We start from the raw sequence: 24,890 nt of genomic DNA on the forward strand, positions 1-24,890 counted from the left end.
AATAACACTAAACTCACCTACTTCTACCTCATAGTGTGACGTTAAGTGCTGTGTAGGAGTTGCGTGGTACTGGTAGTATTAGATCAGGCAACATTTGATTACACTCAATTGGCAAACTATTTAGAGAGATGTAGGCCACCGCTATTCCGAGATGTACAAGAAAAGTAAAGATTAATTTAATGTTAGTGTTTTTGCGATTATTTAAGTACCAGCATGAAGATGATGCACGTAGGCCTACTCTTGTGCCAAAGGGGAAGAGATCCATAACCTTGGTTTAAAGCATTAACTAATGACATGTATGAAACATATGTAACTTGAGAATGATATAGTATTACCTCCTGTGACTTTTCATATGCAGTGCATAAGATATATAAACCAAGAAGACAAGGGCTTCCTTATTTGGCTTACCAAAAGGATGTATTGTCGAGGATGTGGGAGTTGAGCAACGCTCTCCACTCAGGTAATGACAACCAATAGGAACGCAAGGGAGTGCTCAAACACGCTCACTTGTGGAAGAGGCAGTACCAACACAGCACACCTTCTGATTTTGATGAAGCGCGGACTGCAATTGTATTTATTGGGAAATAGCAGCGTCGCGAACAGGAATCCGGAATCAAATCGTCGGCTCGCAGAAGAGGAGGCAGGTGACCGTCTACGCAGGCAGATCCACCTCCGCTTGGCAGTCTGAACGCAAGGCACATCGTTAGAAAACGACTGTTGTTTATTAGTCCTTTATTGTCGTAATATATGTTATATATTTAACTACATGACTTTTTATTTCATTGTTTAGCTAGTCAGTTCTCCCTCCGAGATGGATAACGCGCACACTAAATCCTCATCTGAAGTTTTTGAAAACTTTAGTGTGAATGAAAACACTGGACTCACCCTTGAACAAGTGAAATCCAATTTAGAAAAATATGGACCTAACGGTGAGTAACAAACATTGTTTATGATGTTGTATTTTCACTGTTATTCAGTTTACCTGCGTGAGTGTTGAATGCAATTCGATCACGGGCATGGATATCATTGCCCAGTTTAGGGAAATTGTTGAAACTATTTCCCCGCGCCTTATTGTAAAACAAACAGGTTGAAAACACGAATATCAGTCTTTTACAGCCTGCAATTGTTCCTTCCAGCCTACATATTTAGACAGATCTTATGCGTGAGGCTACTCAACGCTGTTTTGAAGTCCTTTGTCGTACTTTACCGAGCTACATTGCGTTTCTCGCTCTGCACAAAGTTGTGTGTGTGTGTGTGTGTGTGTGTGTGTGTGTGTGTGTGTGGGAAGGACGCACGATCGAGTCACTGAACCCGAACGCTTTTCATCACGGTTACGGACTATGTGTAAAAAAAACGAGACCCAGATTATCAATAGGATATGCTATTAATCTAACGCCTGTATTGAGGCAGGAAGTATATCACATCTGTTTTGCAATGCATTTATGGGGAGGCTTTGGGGTATAGTAATTATGTCACGTTCATTAACGTCAACACATTAAGAGTAGTAATTGTGTAATACTGTAACAGTTTCAATTTGGGTTTTACGCTATGTTAGGCTACTTTATCAAGGGTAAGAGTGGCATTATGTATCAAGGGTGGCATTAGGTGATATTTCAGGTGATAATTCTGTATTCCACTATGACACCCCCATTGGAGGGACAGGGGAGGCCAAAACGACATGCTTAACACAACACACCCACATAGTTAGTGCCATAATGACAATGAGAACATTTGATAAAATTAGGAAACTCTCTTACTCTACTTCTGAGAGAAAGCTATACCTGTGTGTGAGATCTGCATACACAATTCCAGGGCCCATCGCTCAATGTGCACAAGGTTTTTTTTGTAGGCTACAAGGTGTTGATGCTGCAGCAGCCAAATGCTTAACTTATTTTGTTCCATGAGTTTATTGTATTTAATCCCCCAGTTAAAGCCCAAATCTAGAATGTAGACCTGGTGCTCTTTAATTTGTGTTGGATTGAACTTGGCACCTGTCAACACCGTTACTACTTTCCTCCTGAGTCTATGGCCCTGCCATTCATTTGCATGGTGGCTTGTGTCGTTAAGCCATAGAGGAGAGCCACTGTGTTGTAGGAGTGAAACAGCAGTCCTTTGTTGCACAGACCTACCCTGTGGCTTTGATGACTTCATGGAAAAATGTCTTGTTGCAGATAGCATCTTAAACTTTTAGCTGTGTGAACTGACTTCCTCTCTCTCTCTGTGTGTGGGGGGGTTCTTGCGTGTGCAGAGAAAGGCTTAAGGGAATACCCTTTCCTTTCTTGGCTGTAAACCAGGGTCACGTTCACCAAGGCACAACATTGTGGAACATTCAGATATAAATATATTGAGTAGAACAAACATGCCTATCTGACATGTAGAATAAACAATCTTGTCAGTTCTTTTCATGACATTTCTATCTGCAACATTCCACACTGTTTGCCTACTGAACGTGGCCTATGTCTTTCTCAACACAGTCAACAACACATTAAACAGCTGTGTTGTTGTTATTAGCTGTTTTAGTAGCTACATGTCTCAGCTGAGTATGTGTGTATAATACTGAATGGCTCATTCCCTCTACTGACAAACCGACCACAATCTACCTTTTGTTGTTGACTGCGATGACTTGATGTGAGTTTGGTTTTTGTTGCAGGGAGGGAGCCACTGTTCTGTGTGGGTGGCATGCATTTCTGTTACAAATCCTCCATGATTACTTCTCTCTCTCTCTCTGACATGAGGACAGGTTGTTTCCATACAGGAGCTGTGCAGTAGACTTATTATATAGCCATAATCATTACACAAAGACATGGCCACAAACAAGTCCTGTAATCTAACCTCTGGGGGTACCTGGACAGATTGCCCTGTCCTTAGGGGAAGGCTGATAAGGGCATATTTATGGCAGAGAAACATCTATTGAATAATAGATTGGGGGGTACAGTAACCAAAAAGGGTTATGAACTAGGGAAACCCCCTCTGATCACTTTGTTTCCTGCTCCACTGTAGTAGGTACTAGCAGCGTTCCAGTGGGAGATATATGGCGTGCCAGTTTTGTAGACACAGGCATAACATTCCTACGGGAGGCCTATTTCACGCTATGTCTGGCCCTGGAACTCCCTTGGATGGAGTGTCTTACCACCGGGGTCGTGTTCATTAGCCACCTAATGGAAACTAAAAAGGACTGGTCTATCTGGTCTTGCTCTTTATGTGTTGTAAAATGTTTTGCCACGTGTATTCCCTAATTATCACGACCATGGGCAATGGAGGGGAGACCCCATTTTAATCCAGATCGTCACGGTTGGTATTACTGTCCGAGGTTAAAGATGTAACCAATGCCCTGGCAGTGGTGGTTGGTGGCTTTTGTTATCGGAGCTTAGCACACAGACTTGTGTTTTAGGCCTGTTTTTTTTTTTAGGCCCTCATCCCTAGTCAAACTTGTGCTATCATTGTGGAGGCCATATCCTCTTTTATTTTGAAACTGTTAGGGGTGGAAAAGCATTTTTGTTATGGCTTTCTGGTCTGAGGTCAGACTAGACCAAAAGTTTCAACAATGTGTTTTATCTCATACTCAAAACTGGGACGTTTTGGTAGGTTGATGACTTGAATATGGTCAAAACTTGGTTGTCAGTTAATGAGTTGGATTTAATTATTTGTTATATACACACAGTGACAAACACTAACAAGCAGAGTATTTCTCTTCTTTCCTTCCTGTTAAGAAGAACAGCCAAACTAGTGAAATGAATTTGCACTAACTGTCTACTGTGAAACAGGATGTTCTACACTAGCTGATGTGGTCTCTTCACTTCTATCTTGAAAAGGGCATTTCAAGCAACCTTGATCTCGATCTCCCAAATGTCATCCGCATGTGATTTCTCAAAAAAAAAATTCACAGCAATTAATTTTCTGAAAATAAAGTGATTTGATTGATCACTGTACTTGTTTTTGTGTGTTGACTTGGTACATTGACAGTAGCTCCAAACTGTACTTGTTGTACTACTGGTGTGCTGAGATCAACTCCTAGCTCCAGATGCATCATGTTTTAGGTACAGTACTGTAGTTAGCTGTGTTGGTCCCACTCCCAGATGTTGGAAAGTTGGCCGGGTCTCAGCGCCTCCGTGACCTTCTCTACAAAGCCATGGGGGGAGGAGGTGGTGGGAGGTTGCAACACATCTAGCCGTACACACTTGCGCGCACAGCCGCTCTCATAAGCATTCATGTGCACAGCCAGACACTCACTTTTTGTCTGCTGGTGTGACTTGTGAAGACTGCAACTCGGTGTGTGCATAGTAAAAGAAGCCACTCTCAATGTGCAGTGGTGGACTTACCATTAGGCAGAAGAAGCAATTGCCTCCGGCCTCACATCAAGGGGCCTTGTGAGCTGGGCATAATTTTAAAAATGTTAATACTAGTAATCATTTTTACAAAATATTTTCTCCGCTTTATGGCCCCCCTTCCCCCCAATGCTCCACTCGCGTTCCCGTACATTGTTTCACACGATATGATTGCGAACGTGACTTTCATTGAAATTAATCTGCTTTCAGGATGGGGCAGGAAAAATAAAGATTTAATTTTAACCCCAAAAATTGTTAACGCATTTCTTAAGTAAAAAGACAGGAGATGCTGATAATACTGCAATCTTGTCGAGGCAGAGAACATGTAGGGTGTAGCCCATGTATTGGATTCTGTCTGACCAAAAAGAGTATGGCTTGTCATATTCTTTTTGGCCAGAAAACATCAGATATACAGGCTACATATTGTAAGATGGAGGCGCTGTTTCGCTCGCTCTCACACTTTCTCCAGTGAGAGTTTCAGCCAATTGTGAATTGAAAGAAAGTTGGCGGGTTCACAGTGTACTGTTTGGATGCTGGAAATATTTTGGAAGAACGTGCGAAGGTCATCTACCTTTTTTAAAGTGATTTAAAGTGTTTGACAATCAGATGGCAACATGACTGGTTGTGTTCATGTCAGATTAAAAGGTAATCTGTTTTTACAGGTAAATTACAGGTCTTTACTATAACTATATTTTACAGGTAAATTACAGGTCTTTACTATAAAACCCATATTAATCACGAAGTCCGCCCCTGTGAATGTGCTAGAAAGGATGTTGTTGCTATGAGAACTTGCAGCAGCGTGAGTGGTGACTTGCGTGTGCAGCATGCACGCCCACCCCCATAGAGGGTGGTTAAAAATGATCATTTGTACCCCTGTGTTTGTAAGGGAAATGGGCCAGCAAGCTGATGCTGCTGAATTATGTTTGTAAAACCTAACCCTACCGTGTGTAAAACGGACCCTAACCCTACCGTGTGTAAAACGGACCCTAACCCTACCGTGTTTAAAACGGACCCTAACCCTACCGTGTGTAAAACATAAACCCTAACCCTACCGTGTGTAAAACATAAACCCTAAACCGCAGGAGTTTGATGGCACCTTTATTGTGACCGACCGGCTTGGCAACAATTGAAATACGTTTACTGACACCGGCCATATTCAACGGGTATTGAGCGTTTGTAAATTCCTCAGTTATTCTGTGCTCTGTCACACTTACGAGAATGCTCTGAAATCGGAATAGATAGCCAGAGCGAATTTACCAGCTACGTCTATCAACAGTTGTCACAGTGACATCATGAACATTTCAATTGAAATGGTTCCTTGCATAGTGGAGTCTTTTGTTTAGACATGTAGCTAGCTAGCTAAACAATGAGCCATCATCCAAGTTCATAATGTTACTACCCTGCATGAATCTGCAGATAGCTAGCTAGCGAACATTGAACCTGGTTGGTTAGCTAACATTAGGCTATAACTAGCAATGCAAATGGCTCTGAGATACATGTATGATCTGTGTAGTAATAGTATACGTAACGTTAGCGAGCCAGCTAATATTAGCTAGCTAACAGTACGCTTTAACATGTGATAACTACTTTGACTAAATTAGAAATGTGTAATTTGAAAATGTAGCTAGCTAAACTATTTTACCCTTATACATATGGATGGACACTTCTCCATCTCTGTCACAGATTCCATGGTTGCCCTTAGTTTGAATATGTAATCTGGAGACAGGTGTTTTATACAACAGCCTTCTGGGAGTTCTCTTTTTGACTCCCTCTGCATATTTGCAATCTAAACGCCAGAATTTTCTCAATTTCCTTAGCTCAAAACTCAGTCCTCCAGAAAGTAGAGAGCAACACTTTTGCAGTTCTACTATATATCTTTAAAAAAAGCTGTGTTAGAAAGGATTACCTACACATACTGACCAGCTCATGTTATAGACAGAAACGTGCTACATGGCAGACCAATCCAAACTCCTCCATTGGCATGTTCAGCCAAACATGGCTAGCGGGAAGGTTCCTGGCTTTTTTTGTGGCTAAACCAACTAGGCTCCCGATTTAACAATTGTATTTACAGATGGCATACGCGTTTGTTATTAAGGCACAGGAAAGTGCACATGTTCCAGAAGGCATTTCTGCCCAAAAACACAAATGCTGTGAAGTAGTGACATAAGCCTAGTTTCCTGAAACAAGTCACAATTGGGGAGGATTGGCTCGTGGTTATGGCTGGAGCGGAATGGTGTCAAATACATCAAACACATGGTTTCCTTGTGTTTGATGCCATTCCATTCCATTCACTCCATTCCAGCCATTATTATGTGCGAAGCTGTCAAGGCAAAATGTGGCTACTTTGAAAAATCTCAAATATATATTTAGATTTGTTTAACACCTTTTGGTTACTACATTATTCCATATGTGTTACTTCATAGTTCTGATGTCTTCACTATTATTAAACAATGTAGAAAATAAAGAAGAACCCTGGAATGAGTAGGTGTTTCCAAACTTTTGACTGGTACGGCAACAAAACTCTTCATGTTTTGATGTTTGTTCCTCAAATGGTGTTAGGGTTTGGCTTCTGTTAAAACATCCTGTTTAATTTGAATTCTGTAGCGAAAATATATCATTGGGCAATACATTATTCAATATTACTGTGTAACCACAACTCTTACTCACATTTATTAATATTTCCTTGTTGGAAAAGGAGCATAGTGTTGATGCATATCCTGTGACGCAGCTCTTTGGTTTATGTCCAACCCTGACTTCCACTGTAGAATGTATACCGTATGGGAGAGTTCAACCTAGTCTCCGAGCAAAACATATTATATGTTACTGAAATCTGTTCCATACCATTTAGTATGATATTTTTCATTACATTAGCCTACCAATGTAATAGGGGTCGTACAATATAATACGAATTCTAGGATGTATAGTACAAATTGCAATTCATACAATATGTTATGAATTTGAAATACCTTTGTTAGAATTCCAATTTGTTGTGGCTAACGTTAGCTAGGTGGATAGGTTGCCAACTTTAGCTAGGCTAGGTGTTAGTGGAAGGGTTAGCTAACATGCTATGTAAGTAGTTGGCTAAAGTTTCCCGTGATGAGATTAGAACATGCAACCTTTGGGTTGCTAGACATTTGCATTTTATGCCCAACCGACCACCCTACTTTCGTTTTCACCTGAAATAACCTACTGTCTTATCCAACATAATATCATACTAAACGGATCAAATAATGTAACGTATCATACTAAACAGAGTTACAGGGATTCTAGTAACATATAATACGTTTTGCTCTGAGACCAGGCTGGAGAGTTGCCAGTTATCTACCATTTCTTGCCATACTACTTCCTATCAAACTAACCCTGCCCCTTACACACTTGCACTCTTCTTATCACTGTTTATTATTTTAATTATATTGAAATGCAACTGCAAATAATGATATTATTCCTTCCTCTTTAAATAGACCAGATTTATATAACATTTTGGACTTGTCTATCGGAGATCCGAACAGAGAGACGAGTTTAACAGAATGTCTTTAGTCCTTGAGGTGTTGTCTGGCTCTGTTCTGTTATGCATTACTCTGTAGAGTATCAGGGATCCTGTGCTAACTTGTCCCTCTTTTTTGATTCTCTCCTCCCACCTCTGCAGTCAGTCACAGACTCTCTGCAACCTTCTTGAGATATATGTTGAGTCACTGAGCTAAGTAAGCAGAAGCAGCTCAGAGCTGAGCTGCACACGCACCCACATGTGTTTGATCAGCCATTCAGTCAAACTGATTAACCCTCATACTACCAACATATTTTACAGACATGGATTTCCATGGAACTATTGGGGGGAAAAAACAACAATCATACCAAGTTATCAACTTAACTATCATGAAAACATCATTAGACATGTAAATAATGTTATCTGTAAAAATATATAACCTAAACAGCATAATTACAGTACATTTGCATATTCTGTAAATCAAGAATATAAATGTTCCCTTAAATAATGTGCAGCTTTTTTCCAAAGTACACAATACACATTAGTACTAAAAAGCTGATGTACAATTTTGATAATTTAGTTTTTTAACATTTAAAGTAAACATAAACGTTTGTCATTTATGTGTTAAATAAGAGCTGGATAGAGGACCCAACCTCAATGTAAGCCATTTTAGCATGCCCATTGCCATTGAGGGCTTCCACCATTTTAAAGGGTGGGGATTCCTATGAGTTAGGCACAATCAGTGAATGATCACAGCGTTGTCTTCATCTTCAAATTGGGTGCTATGGTTTTAACAGTGCCATCTAGTGGCCACAATAAATTAATGGTTCAGGACTCCAACACTGCAGGTGGTGGTAAATCACCAAAATAAGATGTATGCATTTATCAAACACAAAATAAGAAAATTGACTACTTCAAAATGGAGATTGCCTCAATGGCGCTACCTGTGTGTTCACAGCCGTATAATGGGACCGATTTTTATAATGATAATACTGTATCTCTATCCATCTCTGTGGGTAAAAACTACTGCCATTTAAAGGGCCAGTACATCAACATTTTAAATGTACTTAATTTTATTGACAAAGTGATCCATCCATTGCTCCTGAGAGACAATCACCAAAAATACGGCTTTGTTTTATTTATTTACTTAAAGGGATGCTTCAGGATTTTGGCAATGAAGCCCTTTATCTACTTCAGTCCGATGAACTCATGCATTCCCTTTTTATGTCTCTGCCTCTAGTATGAAGGAAGGTAGAGGTAGTTTTGCGAGCCAATGGTAACTAGCATTAGCGTCATGACTGGAAGTCTATAGTTTCTACTAGTATGTTAGCAGTTACATAGACTTCTAGTCATTGTGCTAACGCTATTAATCAATTGCTCGAAATGCTTAGTTAACAACTTCCTTCAGATTGCACGCAGAGCCATGAAAAGGGTATCCATGAGTTCATCTGGGAGGTGCGTGTCGATTGGGTAGATAAGCCTGGTGTGAAACCGGTTCTGGGCTTTTGATTAAGTAAGAGATAAACATCTGACCTGTCACAGTGGTGGCCCTGATTCATCTTCCTCAGCAACCCCACCCTTAGCGGTGTTGACAAAGTGTTTGTTTCTGGTTTTCAGGGAAACAGTATTTTCAACCTAACTTCCGTTTCTCCTGAAAAACGGAAGTGGGTCCTCCGCGCAGGTGTCTTTCTACACCTGCTACATTAGTTTAGTCACCCTGATTATGATTCTCCCATACAGATACTGTGAGTACTCCCCATCTGTACCTCCATATTGTAGCGTAGTAATGACTGACCTACTAAACTTCATCCCCTGCCCTCACACTAACCTGATAGGGGCTATCCCATCACAAAGTCACAAAGACACTTACACACTCGTGCTTACACACCCCTGCCTCTCCTGGGAATGAAGGTGCACCCTCCTCCAACCTCCATTTCTATTAATATGAATGAGTGACATCCATGGCGTAGTCACACTGTCATAGTGTGTTAAAGTCTATGGCCCTTATCATTCACATCTAATACATGATATGGTTAATGCATGCAGACCTTTGAGACAGACACAGGAAGGTGCAAGAGTTCACCATTCTACCATTTCTAGACCTGATTTTGTATTCCCACAGCATAGCCACTGTGTCAGACTGGCTGGGTCTCTCTCAGACAGAGTGCTATAGCTGACTGCTCTGCTCTCTATGACCTTCTGCTATTTATTTGAATAACACAGGCTATTTTTCTGAGTGCAGCACTAGACCAACTCTACGGGCTGACCGAGGGCATCTCCTGGCCACCTGTTTTATTATCCCACCGTAAATGTATTTTATTGAACCTTTTTTTGTTTAACTAGGCAAGTCAGTTAAGAACAAATTATTATTTACAATGACGGCGGTTGGAATAACTGCCTTGCTCAGGGGCAGAACGACAGATTTTTACCTTGTCAGCTCGGGGATTCGATCCACCAACCTTTCGGTTACTGGCCCAACGCTCTAACCGCTAGGCTACCTGCCGCCCCGTATTTAACTAGGCAAGTCAGTTTAAGAACATTCTTAAACTACTGCCCGGGTGGCGCAGTGGTTAAGGGCGCTGTACTGCAGCGCCAGCTGTGCCACCAGAGACTCTGGGTTCGCGCCCAGGCTCTGTCGTAACCGGCCGCGACCGGGAGGTCCGTGGGGCGACGCACAATTGGCCTAGCATCGTCCGGGTTAGGGAGGGCTTGGCCGGTAGGGATATCCTTGTCTCATCGCGCACCAGCGACTCATGTGGCGGGCCTGGCGCAGTGCGTGCTAACCAAGGTTGCCAGGTGCACAGTGTGTCCTCTGACACATTGGTGCGGCTGGCTTCCGGGTTGGATGTGCGCTGTGTTAAGAAGCAGTGTGGCTTGGTTGGGTTGTATATCGGAGGACAAATTACTTTCAACCTTCGTCTCTCCCGAGCCCGTACGGGAGTTGTAGCGATGTAGCGATGAGACAAGATAGTAGCTACTAAACAATTGGATACTACGAAATTGGGGAGAAAAAGGGGTAAAAATAAAATATTTTAAAAAGAACATTCTTATTTACACTGACGGCCTGGCAACAGGGCTCCTGTGGGGCTGGGATTAAAAATGTAGGACAAAACACATGACGAGAGACCTAAGACAGCAACACAGCATGGTAGCAACACAACATGGCAGCAGCACAACATGGTACAAACGGACAGTAGCACAAATGGGAAGAAGGTAGAGAACACAATACATCACGTGAACCAGCCACAAGTGTCAGTAAGAATGTCTATGATTGAGTCTTTGAATGAAGAGAGAACTGTCCAGTTTAAGTTTTCTTTATTTTTTTCTTCCTGTAGCTCGTTCCAGTCGCTAGCTACCGTGTACTGAAAAGAGGAGCGATCCAGGGATGTGTGCTTTGGGGAACATTAACAGAATGTGACTGACAGAACGGGTGGAGGATGAGGGCTGCAGTAGTTCTCAGATACGGTTGAGTGAGGCCTAAGAGGGTTTTATAAAGGCCAGCATCAGCAGTAAAGTTCACTCTGTTTCAGAGATGAGGTGAGCTGTAGCTCTAGTCTACGGGGTTACGATGGTGAGCTCGCTGTTAGATACCCAGAGAGCCACGGTGTGTCCCAAATTACACCCTGTTCCCTATATAGTGCACAACTTTTGTCCTATTCCCTAAATAGTGCTCTGGTCAAAAGCAGTGCATTATATTGAGAATAGGGTGCCATTTGGGGCAGTGTGGAGATTTATCAAGTTCCTACAGTACGCACTCCATAAGTTATTTTGGGTGTTTTTTTGTTGGTCAGACGTTGGTGACTTATCCAATGAAACACTGTTTTCCAGTAGTGTCCACAAGAAAATTAGCCATGGCAAACGTTCACTTATTTACAGTTGAGGCTGAGGGCCTCTATAATCTAGCCCTGTTGCTGTGCTTTCCATATTATTATGATGTGTAGTTTATTAGTCTGCCTAGTGATTACAGCTATAATGCTTTTAAAGGAGAAATTTAAGGAAGTGTAAGTGCATCTGAGTATACTAGGAAGCTATAGTGAAAGCTTCTGTATCAGCACATCCCATGTCCTAGTCATGATGGTACATTTCCTGTTGCTTCTCCTGGCTCTCTGTTACTATCTCTGATCATCAGATCTGGGTTCAAAAACTATTTGAAATCTTTTGATTAGGTTAAAGCAAATGTTTAAAGTGTCTGGAGTACCCGGTGGGCAGGGTTTGCACTTTTGCAAAGATTCCATTTGGCCCATTGCAACAGGAAAGCTTGATCAAGCCCCGCTAAAGTATTTTAAATGATTTCAAATACTAGTTGAACCCTGGTCTTGGACATGGATCCCTCTGTTCTGTTGTTGTTGGCTACTGTAACCAGGAAGTGGTTCCCCTCTGGTTGGACTGGTAGTGTCAAAACAGGCTGGCTCTTGTTTTCAGTCTGTCTGCACTCTGCATATGGGGGGGGCCCAGAAAAGGAGAGCCAGTGAGCGAGAGAAAGGGAGAGCCAGCAAGAGAGACTGAGGGGAAAAAAAGAGAGGCGTGGTGAAGTCTGTTGGAATGTGCCTGGGCAGGCTGAGGCTGACACAACCCAGATGACAACCTTAAGGAGGGAATCCTTGGCACAGTGTGCGCTGGGGAACCCCATTCAACCCCTCCAGCCCTCCCTCCCTTGCTCCTGGCTAGCAAGCCTCCCTTTGTCTCTTTCCAGGCCAGCAGTTCTAGGAACTGCAGCCAGCCTTAAACAAGTGGGGAGGCACAGTAAGAGGGACATGGGTATATTAAGACTGGCGGTACAAGGAAAACAGCGTGACAGTTTCCTCTAGTTTGCAGGAGCCTCTGGCACTGAGAGGTTCTCCATAAGGGTTTACCATGTTTAGCTCAGAGAACTCCCCTTGAGAGTCTATGACGAAATACGTACTCATTTACATTGAGTCATCGTAGCTATACAGATTACTCTGTGAAAATGAGGCAAAAATGATGACGAAAAGACGCAAAAAAATATTTGACAGATAACTGGTTTGGAACTAAGAAGAAATGCCAAGCTGTAAGGCTATGACTGAAATTGTATTTTTTTTGCATTCACTAGTTGATATTTATGGTGCAGTTTTCAATGGCAGTTTTCTCTCCTCTGCTTCTTCTTACCCCTCCACTCTGCCTACTCGGATAACATAATAAGTGGAAACATAGAAAGACAGACTGTTCTTCAAAGCACAATACCCCCCTTTGTATTGCTATAAGCCATTACATTCTCAATGTACTGTACGGACTCAGTCAATACAAAGCAATTTAATTAAAGGGCATTTTAACATGAAATGATTAAAATACTTCTACTTTTTCCTTTCCTTCTGGTCAATCAGAAAGTTGGTAGGAAGAATTTAAAAGATCCTGATTTAACTCTAATTCCGATGGTCCTGAAATTGTATTATTTTTGTGTGTGACGTTTCATCCCCATGTGAAACCTCCGATGCAGTCCTACTGTAGCAGAATCAAAACACTGTTTCAAAACACAGGATTTTCATTGTGCTTCTAAACTGCCAGGATTTCTAGTATTAATTTAGAGTAAGATGTTTAGCACTCAATGTGAGTTAGTGTTGGTGTGTTGACCACAGTATTGATGGATGCTTGGTGCTGTAAAGAGGGGTGGTTGTGGTGGGTATTGTACCATAGCTATAGTTGTGATCTCCATTCATTGTAGGCCAGCTGCAGTGTGTTCTGCTGCCTGTCTCCCTCCCACACGCTTCCTGCTTTGCGTCCATTGCCACACACACACACCCGCACGCTCAGGCCTGGGAAATGACTAAACAACAGTAAACACCCACACTCCATGTGTTACACAGCACATATACACACTCCATGTGTTACATGGCACATACTCCTTGTGTTACACAACACACACACCCATTTGTTACACATCACTCAAATTGTACAACTACATAAGTACAGTAATTTCAGTATTCAAAATTCTAATCGTCGTCAGTTTGTCTATCAAATTTCACAGTACATGACGCTCAGCCTCATCAATTACAGTACCAGCCTCATCAATTACAGTACCAGTCAAAAGTTTGGACACCACCTCATTCCAGTGTTTTTCTTTATTTTTTACTATTTTCTACATTGTGTACCAAGCCTTTTGCCTGATGGTGTTTTAGAGGTTGAGTAACTCTGCAAGATCACGGTCGAATCAGGGGCTGAACATGTTTTTAATTCTCATTTTCTTTATGTGGGCGTGTTTGTTAACAATCACTGAAGATATAAAAATTTAAAAAAGGTCCAAGCTTCTTCGACAGAGGGGATCAAGCTGATTCTATACTAATTTACAGAGACCAGGGCAAGTTTTTTTACCGAGCGTCTGACAAATTAGGACAGGATGTTTCACTGAGCAGTCATTACGAACACCGGCTGTAAAACAGTGATCACTAAGGTCATTACAGAAAACACCAGACTGATAACTCACGATTATTTGTGAGGATAACATTGAGGAGAGTAGCCTTTTCTGGGTGTTTTGAGTCATACCTTGTGGGATTTGTAATGATCTGAGAGAGATTTAGGGAGTCCTATTGTTTTAAGACTTGGTCAGGTGGTTTAAGTATGTCCAAGTTTAGGTCACCTAGCAGGACAAATTCAGACTTAGGGCAGGTAGGGTACAGGCTGGTGCTGATGGACGATGATAACACCCAGCAACAGTCATCAAAGAGCTAGTAGAAAGCTTAATGCTTAAAACCAACACATCAAATTGTTTGGGGACAGACTTGGTGGCGACAACTAAGCAGTGAAGGTGTTCCTTGGTAAAGATTGCCACTCCACCACCTTTGGAAACCATAATACACACGCATTTCAAAGCCTATTCTAAGTTAATCAAATGGTATTAACTTGTCTTTGTTTGTTCTGTTCCCCCTCCCTCTCTCTGTTTTACTCTTTCCCTATCTCTCATTCCAACTCTTTCTCCTCTCTCTCCATTCCTCCATGGATATGGTGATGTGACACTGACAGAGCTCCCGGCTGAAGAAGGTAAATATTGACCTTTCCAGTGTGATTCTGGAGCCTCCTTCATAAGCTGACAATTAGCCCTATAGCCTAGGGATCGTCTGTGTTACTAGAGAGATACAGTTAGGGAAAACCCTCAGAGTACACACGGACTGTTGTAGCACTACCCATATAGATACATAGACTCACTGTCAGTAGAACAGGGCACCATAACTGGAAGAACACAAGTATGCCTATAGAAGTCCCATATCATCAACAGATGGGGAGCTACATTTACTGTAGTTCAGATTATCAAATGTACAGTACTTTTAGGCCTTGACTAAGTTGGTAGGCATGTGTGACACGATGCTGTATAGCCGGACAGCCATGCGATTGACTCTATCTCTCTGTGTGTGTATTGCAGGCAAGTCCCTATGGGAGCTGGTGGTGGAGCAGTTTGAGGACCTCCTGGTCAGGATCCTATTGCTAGCTGCCTGCGTCTCCTTTGTAAGTAACCACTGTAGACCAGAATACCCATCAACAGGATGTATCGCTGACTGCTGCTCATCGCCGTCTCTCTCTGATTGCTCCACTCATTCATATTACATAGAGTTCAATGTTTTGGGCTTTTGCACAGTGGATGCGTCACTGAACGTCTGGCTTTGCAGCTTGGCCGATAGTGACAACTAGTCTGCTCTGGCCTGACAGTGGGCATCATGTAGCCATAATTCTCTGGCCTGACAGTGGGCATCATGTAGCCATAATGCTCTGGCCTGACTGTGGGCATCATGTAGCCATAATGCTCTGGCCTGACTGTGGGCATCATGTAGCCAGAATGCTCTGCCTGCAGGCAGTGCTTAGCATACCACCTCTGTATTTCCAATAATATTGAAATGCCAATGGAAAGTTCAGACATTTGAAATTCCTAGATTTTCCTCAGCTCTGCCTGCTTTTTAAAATAAATCTCTGAAGCTGGAGACTCATACATCCCTCACTAGCTTTAAGCACCAGCTATCAGAGCAGCTCACAGATCACTGCATCTGGACATAGCTCATCTGTAAATAGCCCATACCTCATCCCCATACTGTATTTATTTATCTTGCTCCTTTGCACCCCAGTATCTCTACTTACACATTTATCTTCTGCACATCTACCATTCCAGTGTTTAATTGCTATATTGTAATTACTTCGCCACCATGGCCTATTTAAATAAAGGTGAAAAAAAATAACTAAATTACTGCATAATATCACTTTAGTATTTAGAATAATACCAGATAACCTGCACTCTGACACATACAATTCCTTGAAGTGGAACTGACATTATTTTTATTACTTTGCAGATATGAAACACAGACAATCAAAATATCAAATTCCCAGTTTATGCTACAAAACCAACTTTATAAGAGGTTTTAAAAATAGGTTATATTTAACTTTCCATGATGTACAGTAAGACATTGTTGGCAAAATAGATTGATGCTGTTCAATGCATGAGTCATATAATTCACCAATACGTTTCTTGGTAGTCCAAAAAATATTGCTAACAGGTTGTAAATCACAGCTGGCCTGGTACATTGTTTGTTGCCTCCATTTGGGATGCACTGTTTCAGTTTCAATGGCTCAATATTTTGGATAGAAACGGACAAATGTAACTAAGACTGGGAATGTCAATACAATGAAACTAGCAAGGGCAATGATCATAACGTGGCTAATAGGCTAGCGTATCTATTTATGTACCAAACTAAAAACACACAGCCTAATGTTAGCTATATAGCTAGCTAGCTGCTAGGAGAATGTCATTTCATGCCATTGGAAGTGGGTGACTGACTGACTTTCCCCTCATGTTGTTTTTTGGTGGCTATACACAGCTAGAGATGCAGCTGTTATTTGGTTAGCTAGCAAGAACTTGAATGACTGTTATACAGTTAGCCAGACAATTTGCAAACACGAGATATGCTATCTCTGATTTCAGAGCACTCTTTTCTGAGCTCTGGCACACTCAGACCTGATGAATTTACGAACTCTCAATATGACCGGTGTCAGTAAACGTAGGCAAAAAAAGTAATAACGTAAACAGCCTAGCCAGCTCTGCTACGGCGAGTAAAATGGTCAGAGAGAGGCGTTCCCTCATCTGTGTCGAAGTAGCTAGCTAGCCAGTTAGCTTAGGTGCTTGGTTGGGACAAGCATGCATTGGCAGAAGGATGAGGAGGCTACAATTCCCCATCGTTTATGAGTGCAATTTTTACGGTCAACTAGCTGAAGGGTTTATCTACAGTTCCTTCGTTAGATTTTAGTTCATCTTGCTGTGGCTAGCATTAGTTGTTGATGTGCATAACTGAGGGAGCGAGCCTACCTTTTTCATGGTTGTTTGATCAATAGGACTGTAAAGTTCCCAAATGTAAGAGGACTCTCGTAGTGTTAACATATTTGTGCAAATCCATTCAGGTGTATTTTGTGGCTTTTGTTGAATGCTTTCTAGCTAATGATGTAAAGTTGTGCTGTTGCAACTGCCTGTAAACACACAGTCCAGTTTAAGGTGAATGATGGCTGGCCAGTGTGGGAAAATGGCTTGTTTGTATAATGCCTGCTGTAGCTCTGATTGGCTACAGCACAACGGTCTGTGTAGACTCCGGTCTTGGACGAGACAGATGTTTTTTTTGTATATTTTATTTGCTGCAGTGTCTTAATTGTCTAAATGTTAATCTGCTTTCCCACTCTATATGTTTAGATTTTTTTCCATAAATGCCTTACTATATTGAATTCCCAAACATTCTAAGAATTTATGAAACTGTGAAAATAACCATATCTAAGTGCTTGCTGATCAGAACATGTTTAGGAAAGTGTCATTCTTCCTGGGGGTGTATATGAATAGATTTTAATAAGATTTCATGTTGCTAAAATGCTGTCAGTTCCACTTTTAAATAGTGACCCTGTTTTGGGCCAGATGGTAAGGTAGAGAGGGATGGGGTGAGTGTCACGACCAAGGGAAACCTGCCTGTATAATTATTTTATTTCCATCTATTACTGTTACTGGCCCCAGTGCCACAGGATGGAATTACTGGGCAATTCTGGGAAGTAGGAAAAAATATATGATACAGTATCTGCACTAATTGCCTGAGTGTTGATCCTGATGCCTGGTGTTTTTAAGTGGGAGGCTGTGAGTCCAGACAAGCCTGGGGTGGATTGGGCTGCCTGTGTGTCTGCAGAGTTAGTTTTTCCTACTTTTTAAATGTAAATGTGTTTAGTGGAACAGAGCCCCAGTTCCATTCAACTGATTTACAGCTCCCAAAGCTTTACTAAACTCAGCAAAAAAAGAAACGTCCTCTCACTGTCATCTGCGTTTATTTTCAGCAAACTTAACATGTGTAAATATTTGTAGGAACATAAGTTAACAACGGATATATAAACAGAGCAAGTTCCACAGACATGTGACTAACATAAATTGAATAATGTGTCCCTGAGCAAAGGGGGGGTCAAAATCAAATGTAACAGTCAGTATCTGGTGTGGCCACCAGCTGCATTAAGTACTGCAGTGCATCTCCTCCTCATGGACTGCACCAGATTTGCCATTTCTTGCTGTGACATGTTACCCCACTCTTCAAATCAAATCAAATTTTATTTGTCACATACACATGGTTAGCAGATGTTAATGCGAGTGTAGCGAAATGCTTGTGCTTCTAGTTCCGACAATGCAGTAATAACCAACAAGTAATCTAACTAACAATTCCAAAACTACTGTCTTATACACAGTGTAAGGGGATAAAGAATATGTACATAAGGATATATGAATGAGTGATGGTACAGAGCAGAATAGGAAAAGATACAGTAGATGATATCGTGTACAGTATATACATATGAGATGAGTATGTAAACCAAGTGGCATAGTTAAAGTGGCTAGTGATACATGTATTACATAAGGATGCAGTCGATGATATAGAGTACAGTATATACGTATGCATATGAGATGAATAATGTAGGGTAAGTAACATTATATAAGGTAGCATTGTTTAAAGTGGCTAGTGATATATTTACATCATTTCCCATCAATTCCCATGATTAAAGTGGCTGGAGTTGAGTCGGTGTCAGTGTGTTTGCAGCAGCCACTCAATGTTAGTCTGATGGCCTTGAGATAGAAGCTGTTTTTCAGTCTCTCGGTCCCAGCTTTGATGCACCTGTACTGACCTCGCCTTCTGGATGATAGCGGGGTGAACAGGCAGTGGCTCGGGTGGTTGATGTCCTTGATGATCTTTATGGCCTTCCTGTAACATCGGGTGGTGTAGGTGTCCTGGAGGGCAGGTAGTTTGCCCCCGGTGATGCGTTGTGCAGACCTCACTACCCTCTGGAGAGCCTTACGGTTGTGGGCGGCGCAGTTGCCGTACCAGGCGGTGATACAGCCCGCCAGGATGCTCTCGATTGTGCATCTGTAGAAGTTTGTGTGCTTTTGGTGACCAAATTTCTTCAGCCTCCTGAGGTTGAAGAGGCGCTGCTGCGCCTTCTTCACGATGCTGTCTGTGTGAGTGGACCAATTCAGTTTGTCTGTGATGTGTATGCCGAGGAACTTAAAACTTGCTACCCTCTCCGCTACTGTTCCATCGATGTGGATAGGGGGGTGTTCCCTCTGCTGTTTCCTGAAGTCCACAATCATCTCCTTAGTTTTGTTGACGTTGAGTGTGAGGTTATTTTCCTGACACCACACTCCGAGGGCCCTCACCTCCTCCCTGTAGACCGTCTCGTCGTTGTTGGTAATCAAGCCTACCACTGTTGTGTCGTCCGCAAACTTGATGATTGAGTTGGAGGCGTGCGTGGCCACGCAGTCGTGGGTGAACAGGGAGTACAGGAGAGGGCTCAGAACGCACCCTTGTGGGGCCCCAGTGTTGAGGATCAGCGGGGAGGAGATGTTGTTGCTACCCTCCACCAAAGCACCTGCAAGTTCAGACATTTCTGGGGTGAATGGCCCTAGCCCTCACCCTCCAATCCAAAAGGTCCCAGACGTGCTCAATAGAATTGAGATCCGGGCTCTTCGCTAACCGTGGCAGAACACTGATATTCTTGTCTTGTAGGAAATCACACACAGAACGAGCAGTATGGCTCGTGGCATTGTCATACTGGAGGGTTACCACATGAAGGTTACCTCAGGATGAGCCTGCAGGAAGGGTACCACATGAAGGAGGAGGATGTCTTCACTGTAACGCACAGCATTGAGATTGCCTGCAATGACAACAAGCTCAGTCCGATGATGCTGTGACACACCGCATGATGGACCCTCCACCTCTAAATTGATCTCGCTCCAGAGTACAGGCCTCTGTGTAATGCTCATTCCTTCGACTATAAACGTGAATCCGACCATCACCCATGGTGAGACAACCGCGACTCGTCAGTGAAGAGCACTCTTTGCCAGTCCTGTCTGGTCCAGCGACGGTGGGTTTGTGCCCATAGGCAACATTGTTGCCGGTGAGGACCTGCCTTACAACAGACCTACAAGCCCTCACTCCAGCCTCTCTCAGCCTATTTCAGAGAGTCTGAGCACTGATGGAGGGATTGTGCGTTCCTGGTGTAACTAGGGCAGTTGTTGTTGCCATCCTGTACCTGTCCCGCAGTTGTGATGTTCAGATGTACTGATCCTGTGTAGGTGTTACATGTGGTCTGCCACGGCGAGGATGATCAGCTGTCTGCCCTGTCTCCCTGTAGAGCCGTCTTAGGTGTCTCACAGTACGGACATTGCAATTTATTGCCCTGGCCACATCTGCAGTCCTCATGCCTCTTTGCAGCATGCCTAAGGCATGTTCATGCAGGGACCCTGGGCCCTAAGTCAGTAGAAAGGTCTCTTTAGTGTGCTAAGTTTTCATAACTGTGACCTTAATTGCCGACCTTGTAAGCTGTTAGTGTTCCACAGGTGCATATTCATTAATGGTTTATGGTTCATTGAACAAGCATGGGCAACAGTGTTTAAACCCTTTACAATGAAGCTCTGAAGTTATTTGGATTGTTACGAAATAACTTTGAAAGACAGGGTCCTGAAAAAGGGACGTTTCTTTTTTTGCTGAGTTTATATACCAAGCAGACTTTGAGCCACCGAGGCTGGTTTCACTACAGCTCCCACAGCTTTACTATCGTTGCTGTCTGAACCTTGTAGCTCCATTTTTGCATATTTTCATTGTCTTACATGTATTGAAGCAGTAGCTTTCCTCAATGTCCTTAACATTCCATGACTAGGACCACAAATGTATTCGAAATAGCTTCTAAGGTTTCGAAACTATGTTCATTAATGGTAAAATATGGTCGTTTTTTTTTTTCAATTTCCTGAAGTTTATGTTTTGGAGATGAGGTTTTCTTCAAGCAGACTCTGAGCTGCCTCGGCTAGTTTCTCTTCTCCCACAGCTTTACTATATACCAAGCAGAGCTGCGTAGGCTGGTTTCACTACACCTCCCACATCTTTTCTATATACTACACCAAGCACTCTGAGCTGCCTAGGCTGGGTTCTCTACAGCTTTATTATATACTGTACTACACCAGGCAGTCACTGAGCTACCTAGGCTGGTTTCTCTACAGCTCCCACAGCTTTACTATATACCAAGCAGAGCTGCGTAGGTTGGTTCCACTACAGCTCCCACAGCTTTACTATATACCAAGCAGCGCTGAGCTGGGTTCACTACTCAGTTTCCTGAGAGTACCATCATTTCCCTCCTGAATTTGAGAGCACCCTGTTTGAAACTCCCGTACATCCTTTGAGACTTGATGCTGATGGATTCTTTATGGATCAATCATATCAGTCAGTCATTTAAAACTGTTGTTGGAAAGGACAGTAGCAGTAACTTTGCCAGGCCTCAAGAGAACCGCAACGTGAGCTCCCAGTGCAGTGCCTGCTGGTGGAGAAAGTGACCTGCGGTAGTATCTGAAGGAGAGGCTAACCTATATAAGGGCCAAACCTCAATGTGGAACTCATTTGTGTGCCTATTTGAATATGTTAATAGAGATATTGACCTGCCCTGAATCTTTGCATGACATGAGAATAAAGAGCCTTGTATCCAGGCGACAGGAGCAGAACAGAGGAGAAAGTGTTGCTGTGTTTTGAAGCTGTCTCCAATATGATATAATCATATACTGTACATTACTATGGAGAGAAGTAGCAGAAGAGGGAGAATGCAAGTCTACCATTGTCGGCTCAATAGCTGTTTTATTGGACTGGACACAATGCTTACGATAGTTTTGTAACATTAAATACTGATAAGGCTACCTTTTTACTCTAATTGTTTTACTGATATTGTTGTTGAGCCAATTTGATCACTATTATCCATGTATAAGGATAGAGAGTATAGACCGGGCCATACCAAGTCAATCACTACAGGTTCAAAGGTAACAGAAGCTGTGCAGAGCTGTGTTGTAGTGTTAACACTCCCCGGAACATTTCACTTAAACTCCCCACCGGAGACCAGGGTTCAATCGATGCGTCCACCCTTCTCCCGCTTGCTTGTTTCCCCATCTCATTTCATTACTCTCTGAATAAAGTGTTAAAACACTCTAAAATATACACTGAGCATAAATTTTTTTTAGGAACACCTTCCTAATATTGAGTTGCACCCCCTTTTGCCGTCAGATCAGCCTCAATGAATCTGTGCATGGGCTCAACAAGGTGTTGAAAGCGTTCCACAGGGATGCTGGCCCATGTTGACGCCAATGCTTCCCACAGTTGTCATGTTGGCTGGATGTCCTTTGGGTGAGTGGGACTTTCTTGATACACATGGGGAAACTTTTGCGCTTGAAAAACAGCGTCGTAGTTTTTGACACACTCAACAAGTATGCCTGGTACCTGCTACCATATCTCATTCAAAGGCACTTAAATATTTTGTCTTGCCTATTCACCCTCAATGTCACACGTACATAATTAACTTTTTTGTCGTTTAGCAGATGAGTGACTTGCAGTTCCAAGTGCATACATTTTCATACTGGTCCCCTGTGGAAATCGAACCCACAACCCTGGCGTTGCAAGCGCCATGCTCTACCAACTGAACCACACGGGACCCCATTCCATGTCTCAAGGCTTAAAAATCCTTCTTTAACCGGTCTCCTCCCCTTCATCTACACTGATTTTTAACAAGTGACCTCAATAAGGGATCATAGCTTTCACCTGGCCAGTCTGTCATGGAAAGAGCATGTTGTTTATGTTTTATCCACTCATTGTATTTGTTGAAGGTCACAAAGTCTCACCCATTAAACCGACGTGAACATTTGTACACTTCCTCCATTTGATTCTAAGGAAAGGTTAGCTTGCCTTTTTATTTATTTTTCCATGGCATTATGTGAGAAAGGGAGTGTAGGTTAAGGTTTTGGGTTGTACAGGAAAGGAGGGAAAAGTCAGTGGCCTTTTTGAATTGGGTTAAATTTGGCTCTCATTCTTCTCTTGTTCTCCTTACACATCTTGGTAAACCGTCTTTGGCATTGGTTTTTTTTCTCTTCCGTTTGTTGACTCTGTGTTTGGTTGGCACTTAATGTTGGAAATCTGGACATTCAGTCAAAACTTAGGTGGAGATTTTAAATGTGTGTAGGAGTTGGTCTATCGCTTAATGTTTAGGTTTGTGGAGAAACCCCTGTGATAAGTTGAAATGGACTCCTGCACTAATACCTTAAACCTTGTGTAAACCTCAGCCTTCTCATCATGCTTCTCTCTCTAACTCTTGTTTGCTGAAACTAAAAATATTCGCTAAGTGTCAGAATTGCAACAGAAACGTGTGTGCGTTTCAGCTGGCTAGGTAGGCTGAAAGGACGGGTCAGCAGGAGTTGCCCTCCATCAATGTTCTCTACACAGAGCAGCAGAGCGGAGGGAAGGGGATATTTGCGGGCCCCAAATGACTGTGAATGATGAGTTATCGACCGGGGCTTGAGCCACTGATCTGCCGTACCTCGTTCTGCTCGCTCCTCCTCACTACTCACTGTGGAGGGGATAACATTTACTGGGTAGTTGGTTAAGCTCTGTATAATCACCAACGGTGCATCTCGTTGTCTCCTCTTCGAATCCACAGCATTCCGGTGGTGACCTTGTGCACCTTCTCTCCCACATATACATAAGGACCTAGCTTTTAATGTTAAAGTCCACAATTTAACCTACAGAAATAAAAGAACAACCGGGAATAGCTAACTGTTATACAGGTATTGAAATCTGTGTCCCAAATGGCTTGGTTAAAAGTAGTGCGTTATGCAGGAATAGGGTGCCATTTGGGGCGGCAGGTAGCCTAGTGGTTAGAGCGTTGAGCCAGTAACTGAAATGACATGACAAATGTGGGATGCACCTCGTACCTAGTGGAGAATGTTGCCCTCAGTTTTTTGGCCACTGCTGACCTTTATGCAGAAATGCTACCCCTTCCTGCCTTTACACGTCATCCATTTCCCTGCTGCCATTTTGGGTCGGAAGGGGCTTTAGTTCCTATGTACTACCACTCACTAGAGGTGGAGACGGGACCAAGCCACAAGGAAACTTTCACCCTCAACAAAGAATTTCTTGCTGTTGATCATTTGTGATTTTTCAAACTGTTTTTATAGAGCTATAAGAGTTAAATGTCTTTAAAGCTGCATAAACAAAGTGTGATGTTCACAAATACAGACCAATATATTAGGTCAGAACTAGGGTCAAAGGCGACGGAATTGCTGTACACTGATAATGGTTCTCTGGAGCCAGGAGACTCATGTTGAGGCTGCTACTCTCTCTCTGTCCAGGAGACTAATATTGAGGCTACTCTCTCTCTCTCTCTCTGTGTGTGTCCAGGATACTCCTATTGAGTCTGTTTTATCTGGAGAGGAGACTCATATTTCTCTCTCTCTCTCTGTCTTTGTTCCAGGTGCTGGCTTTGTTTGAGGAGGGAGAGGAGACCATCACAGCCTTCGTAGAACCCATCGTCATCCTGCTCATCCTCATCGCTAACGCTGTGATTGGAGTCTGGCAGGTGAGACCCTCTCTTAGTGTTTGTGCGTGGATGCATGTTCACCTGAAGAGACTCATATTGAGTGTGTATTTGTTCTCAAAATGTGTGAGGTATGATGTCACAGTGTGTGCATTTTCAGACCATTTATATTTGTGTATCCTTTGCTCACCTGTGTGTGTGTACAGTATTTCTCCTACCCAGCTGGTATTTGCCTGGAGCAG

The 24,890-nt window shown here is 42.6% G+C and overlaps 1 protein-coding gene across 3 annotated transcripts in view; it reads left to right on the top strand.

Annotated features, from left to right (window-relative positions):
* Positions 1-496: 496 nt before the first annotated feature.
* atp2a3 (ATPase sarcoplasmic/endoplasmic reticulum Ca2+ transporting 3) overlaps positions 497-24,890 on the top strand; it is an 81,686-nt gene continuing 57,292 nt past the window's right edge. For 2 of the 3 annotated variants that reach the window (XM_024432636.2, XM_024432635.2), the window contains exons 1-5: positions 497-640; positions 791-929; positions 14,785-14,802; positions 15,182-15,264; positions 24,586-24,690. In XM_024432636.2, the coding sequence (XP_024288404.1) occupies positions 551-640; positions 791-929; positions 14,785-14,802; positions 15,182-15,264; positions 24,586-24,690 (435 nt within the window). In that variant the 5' untranslated portion in view covers positions 497-550. Of the gene's footprint in view, positions 930-14,784; positions 14,803-15,181; positions 15,265-24,585; positions 24,691-24,890 lie in introns of all 3 variants that reach the window. The other variant, XM_024432638.2, reaches the window with a different exon arrangement.

Source organism: Oncorhynchus tshawytscha, linkage group LG09 (assembly GCF_018296145.1).
Source record: "Oncorhynchus tshawytscha isolate Ot180627B linkage group LG09, Otsh_v2.0, whole genome shotgun sequence".
NCBI lineage: Eukaryota > Metazoa > Chordata > Actinopteri > Salmoniformes > Salmonidae > Oncorhynchus > Oncorhynchus tshawytscha.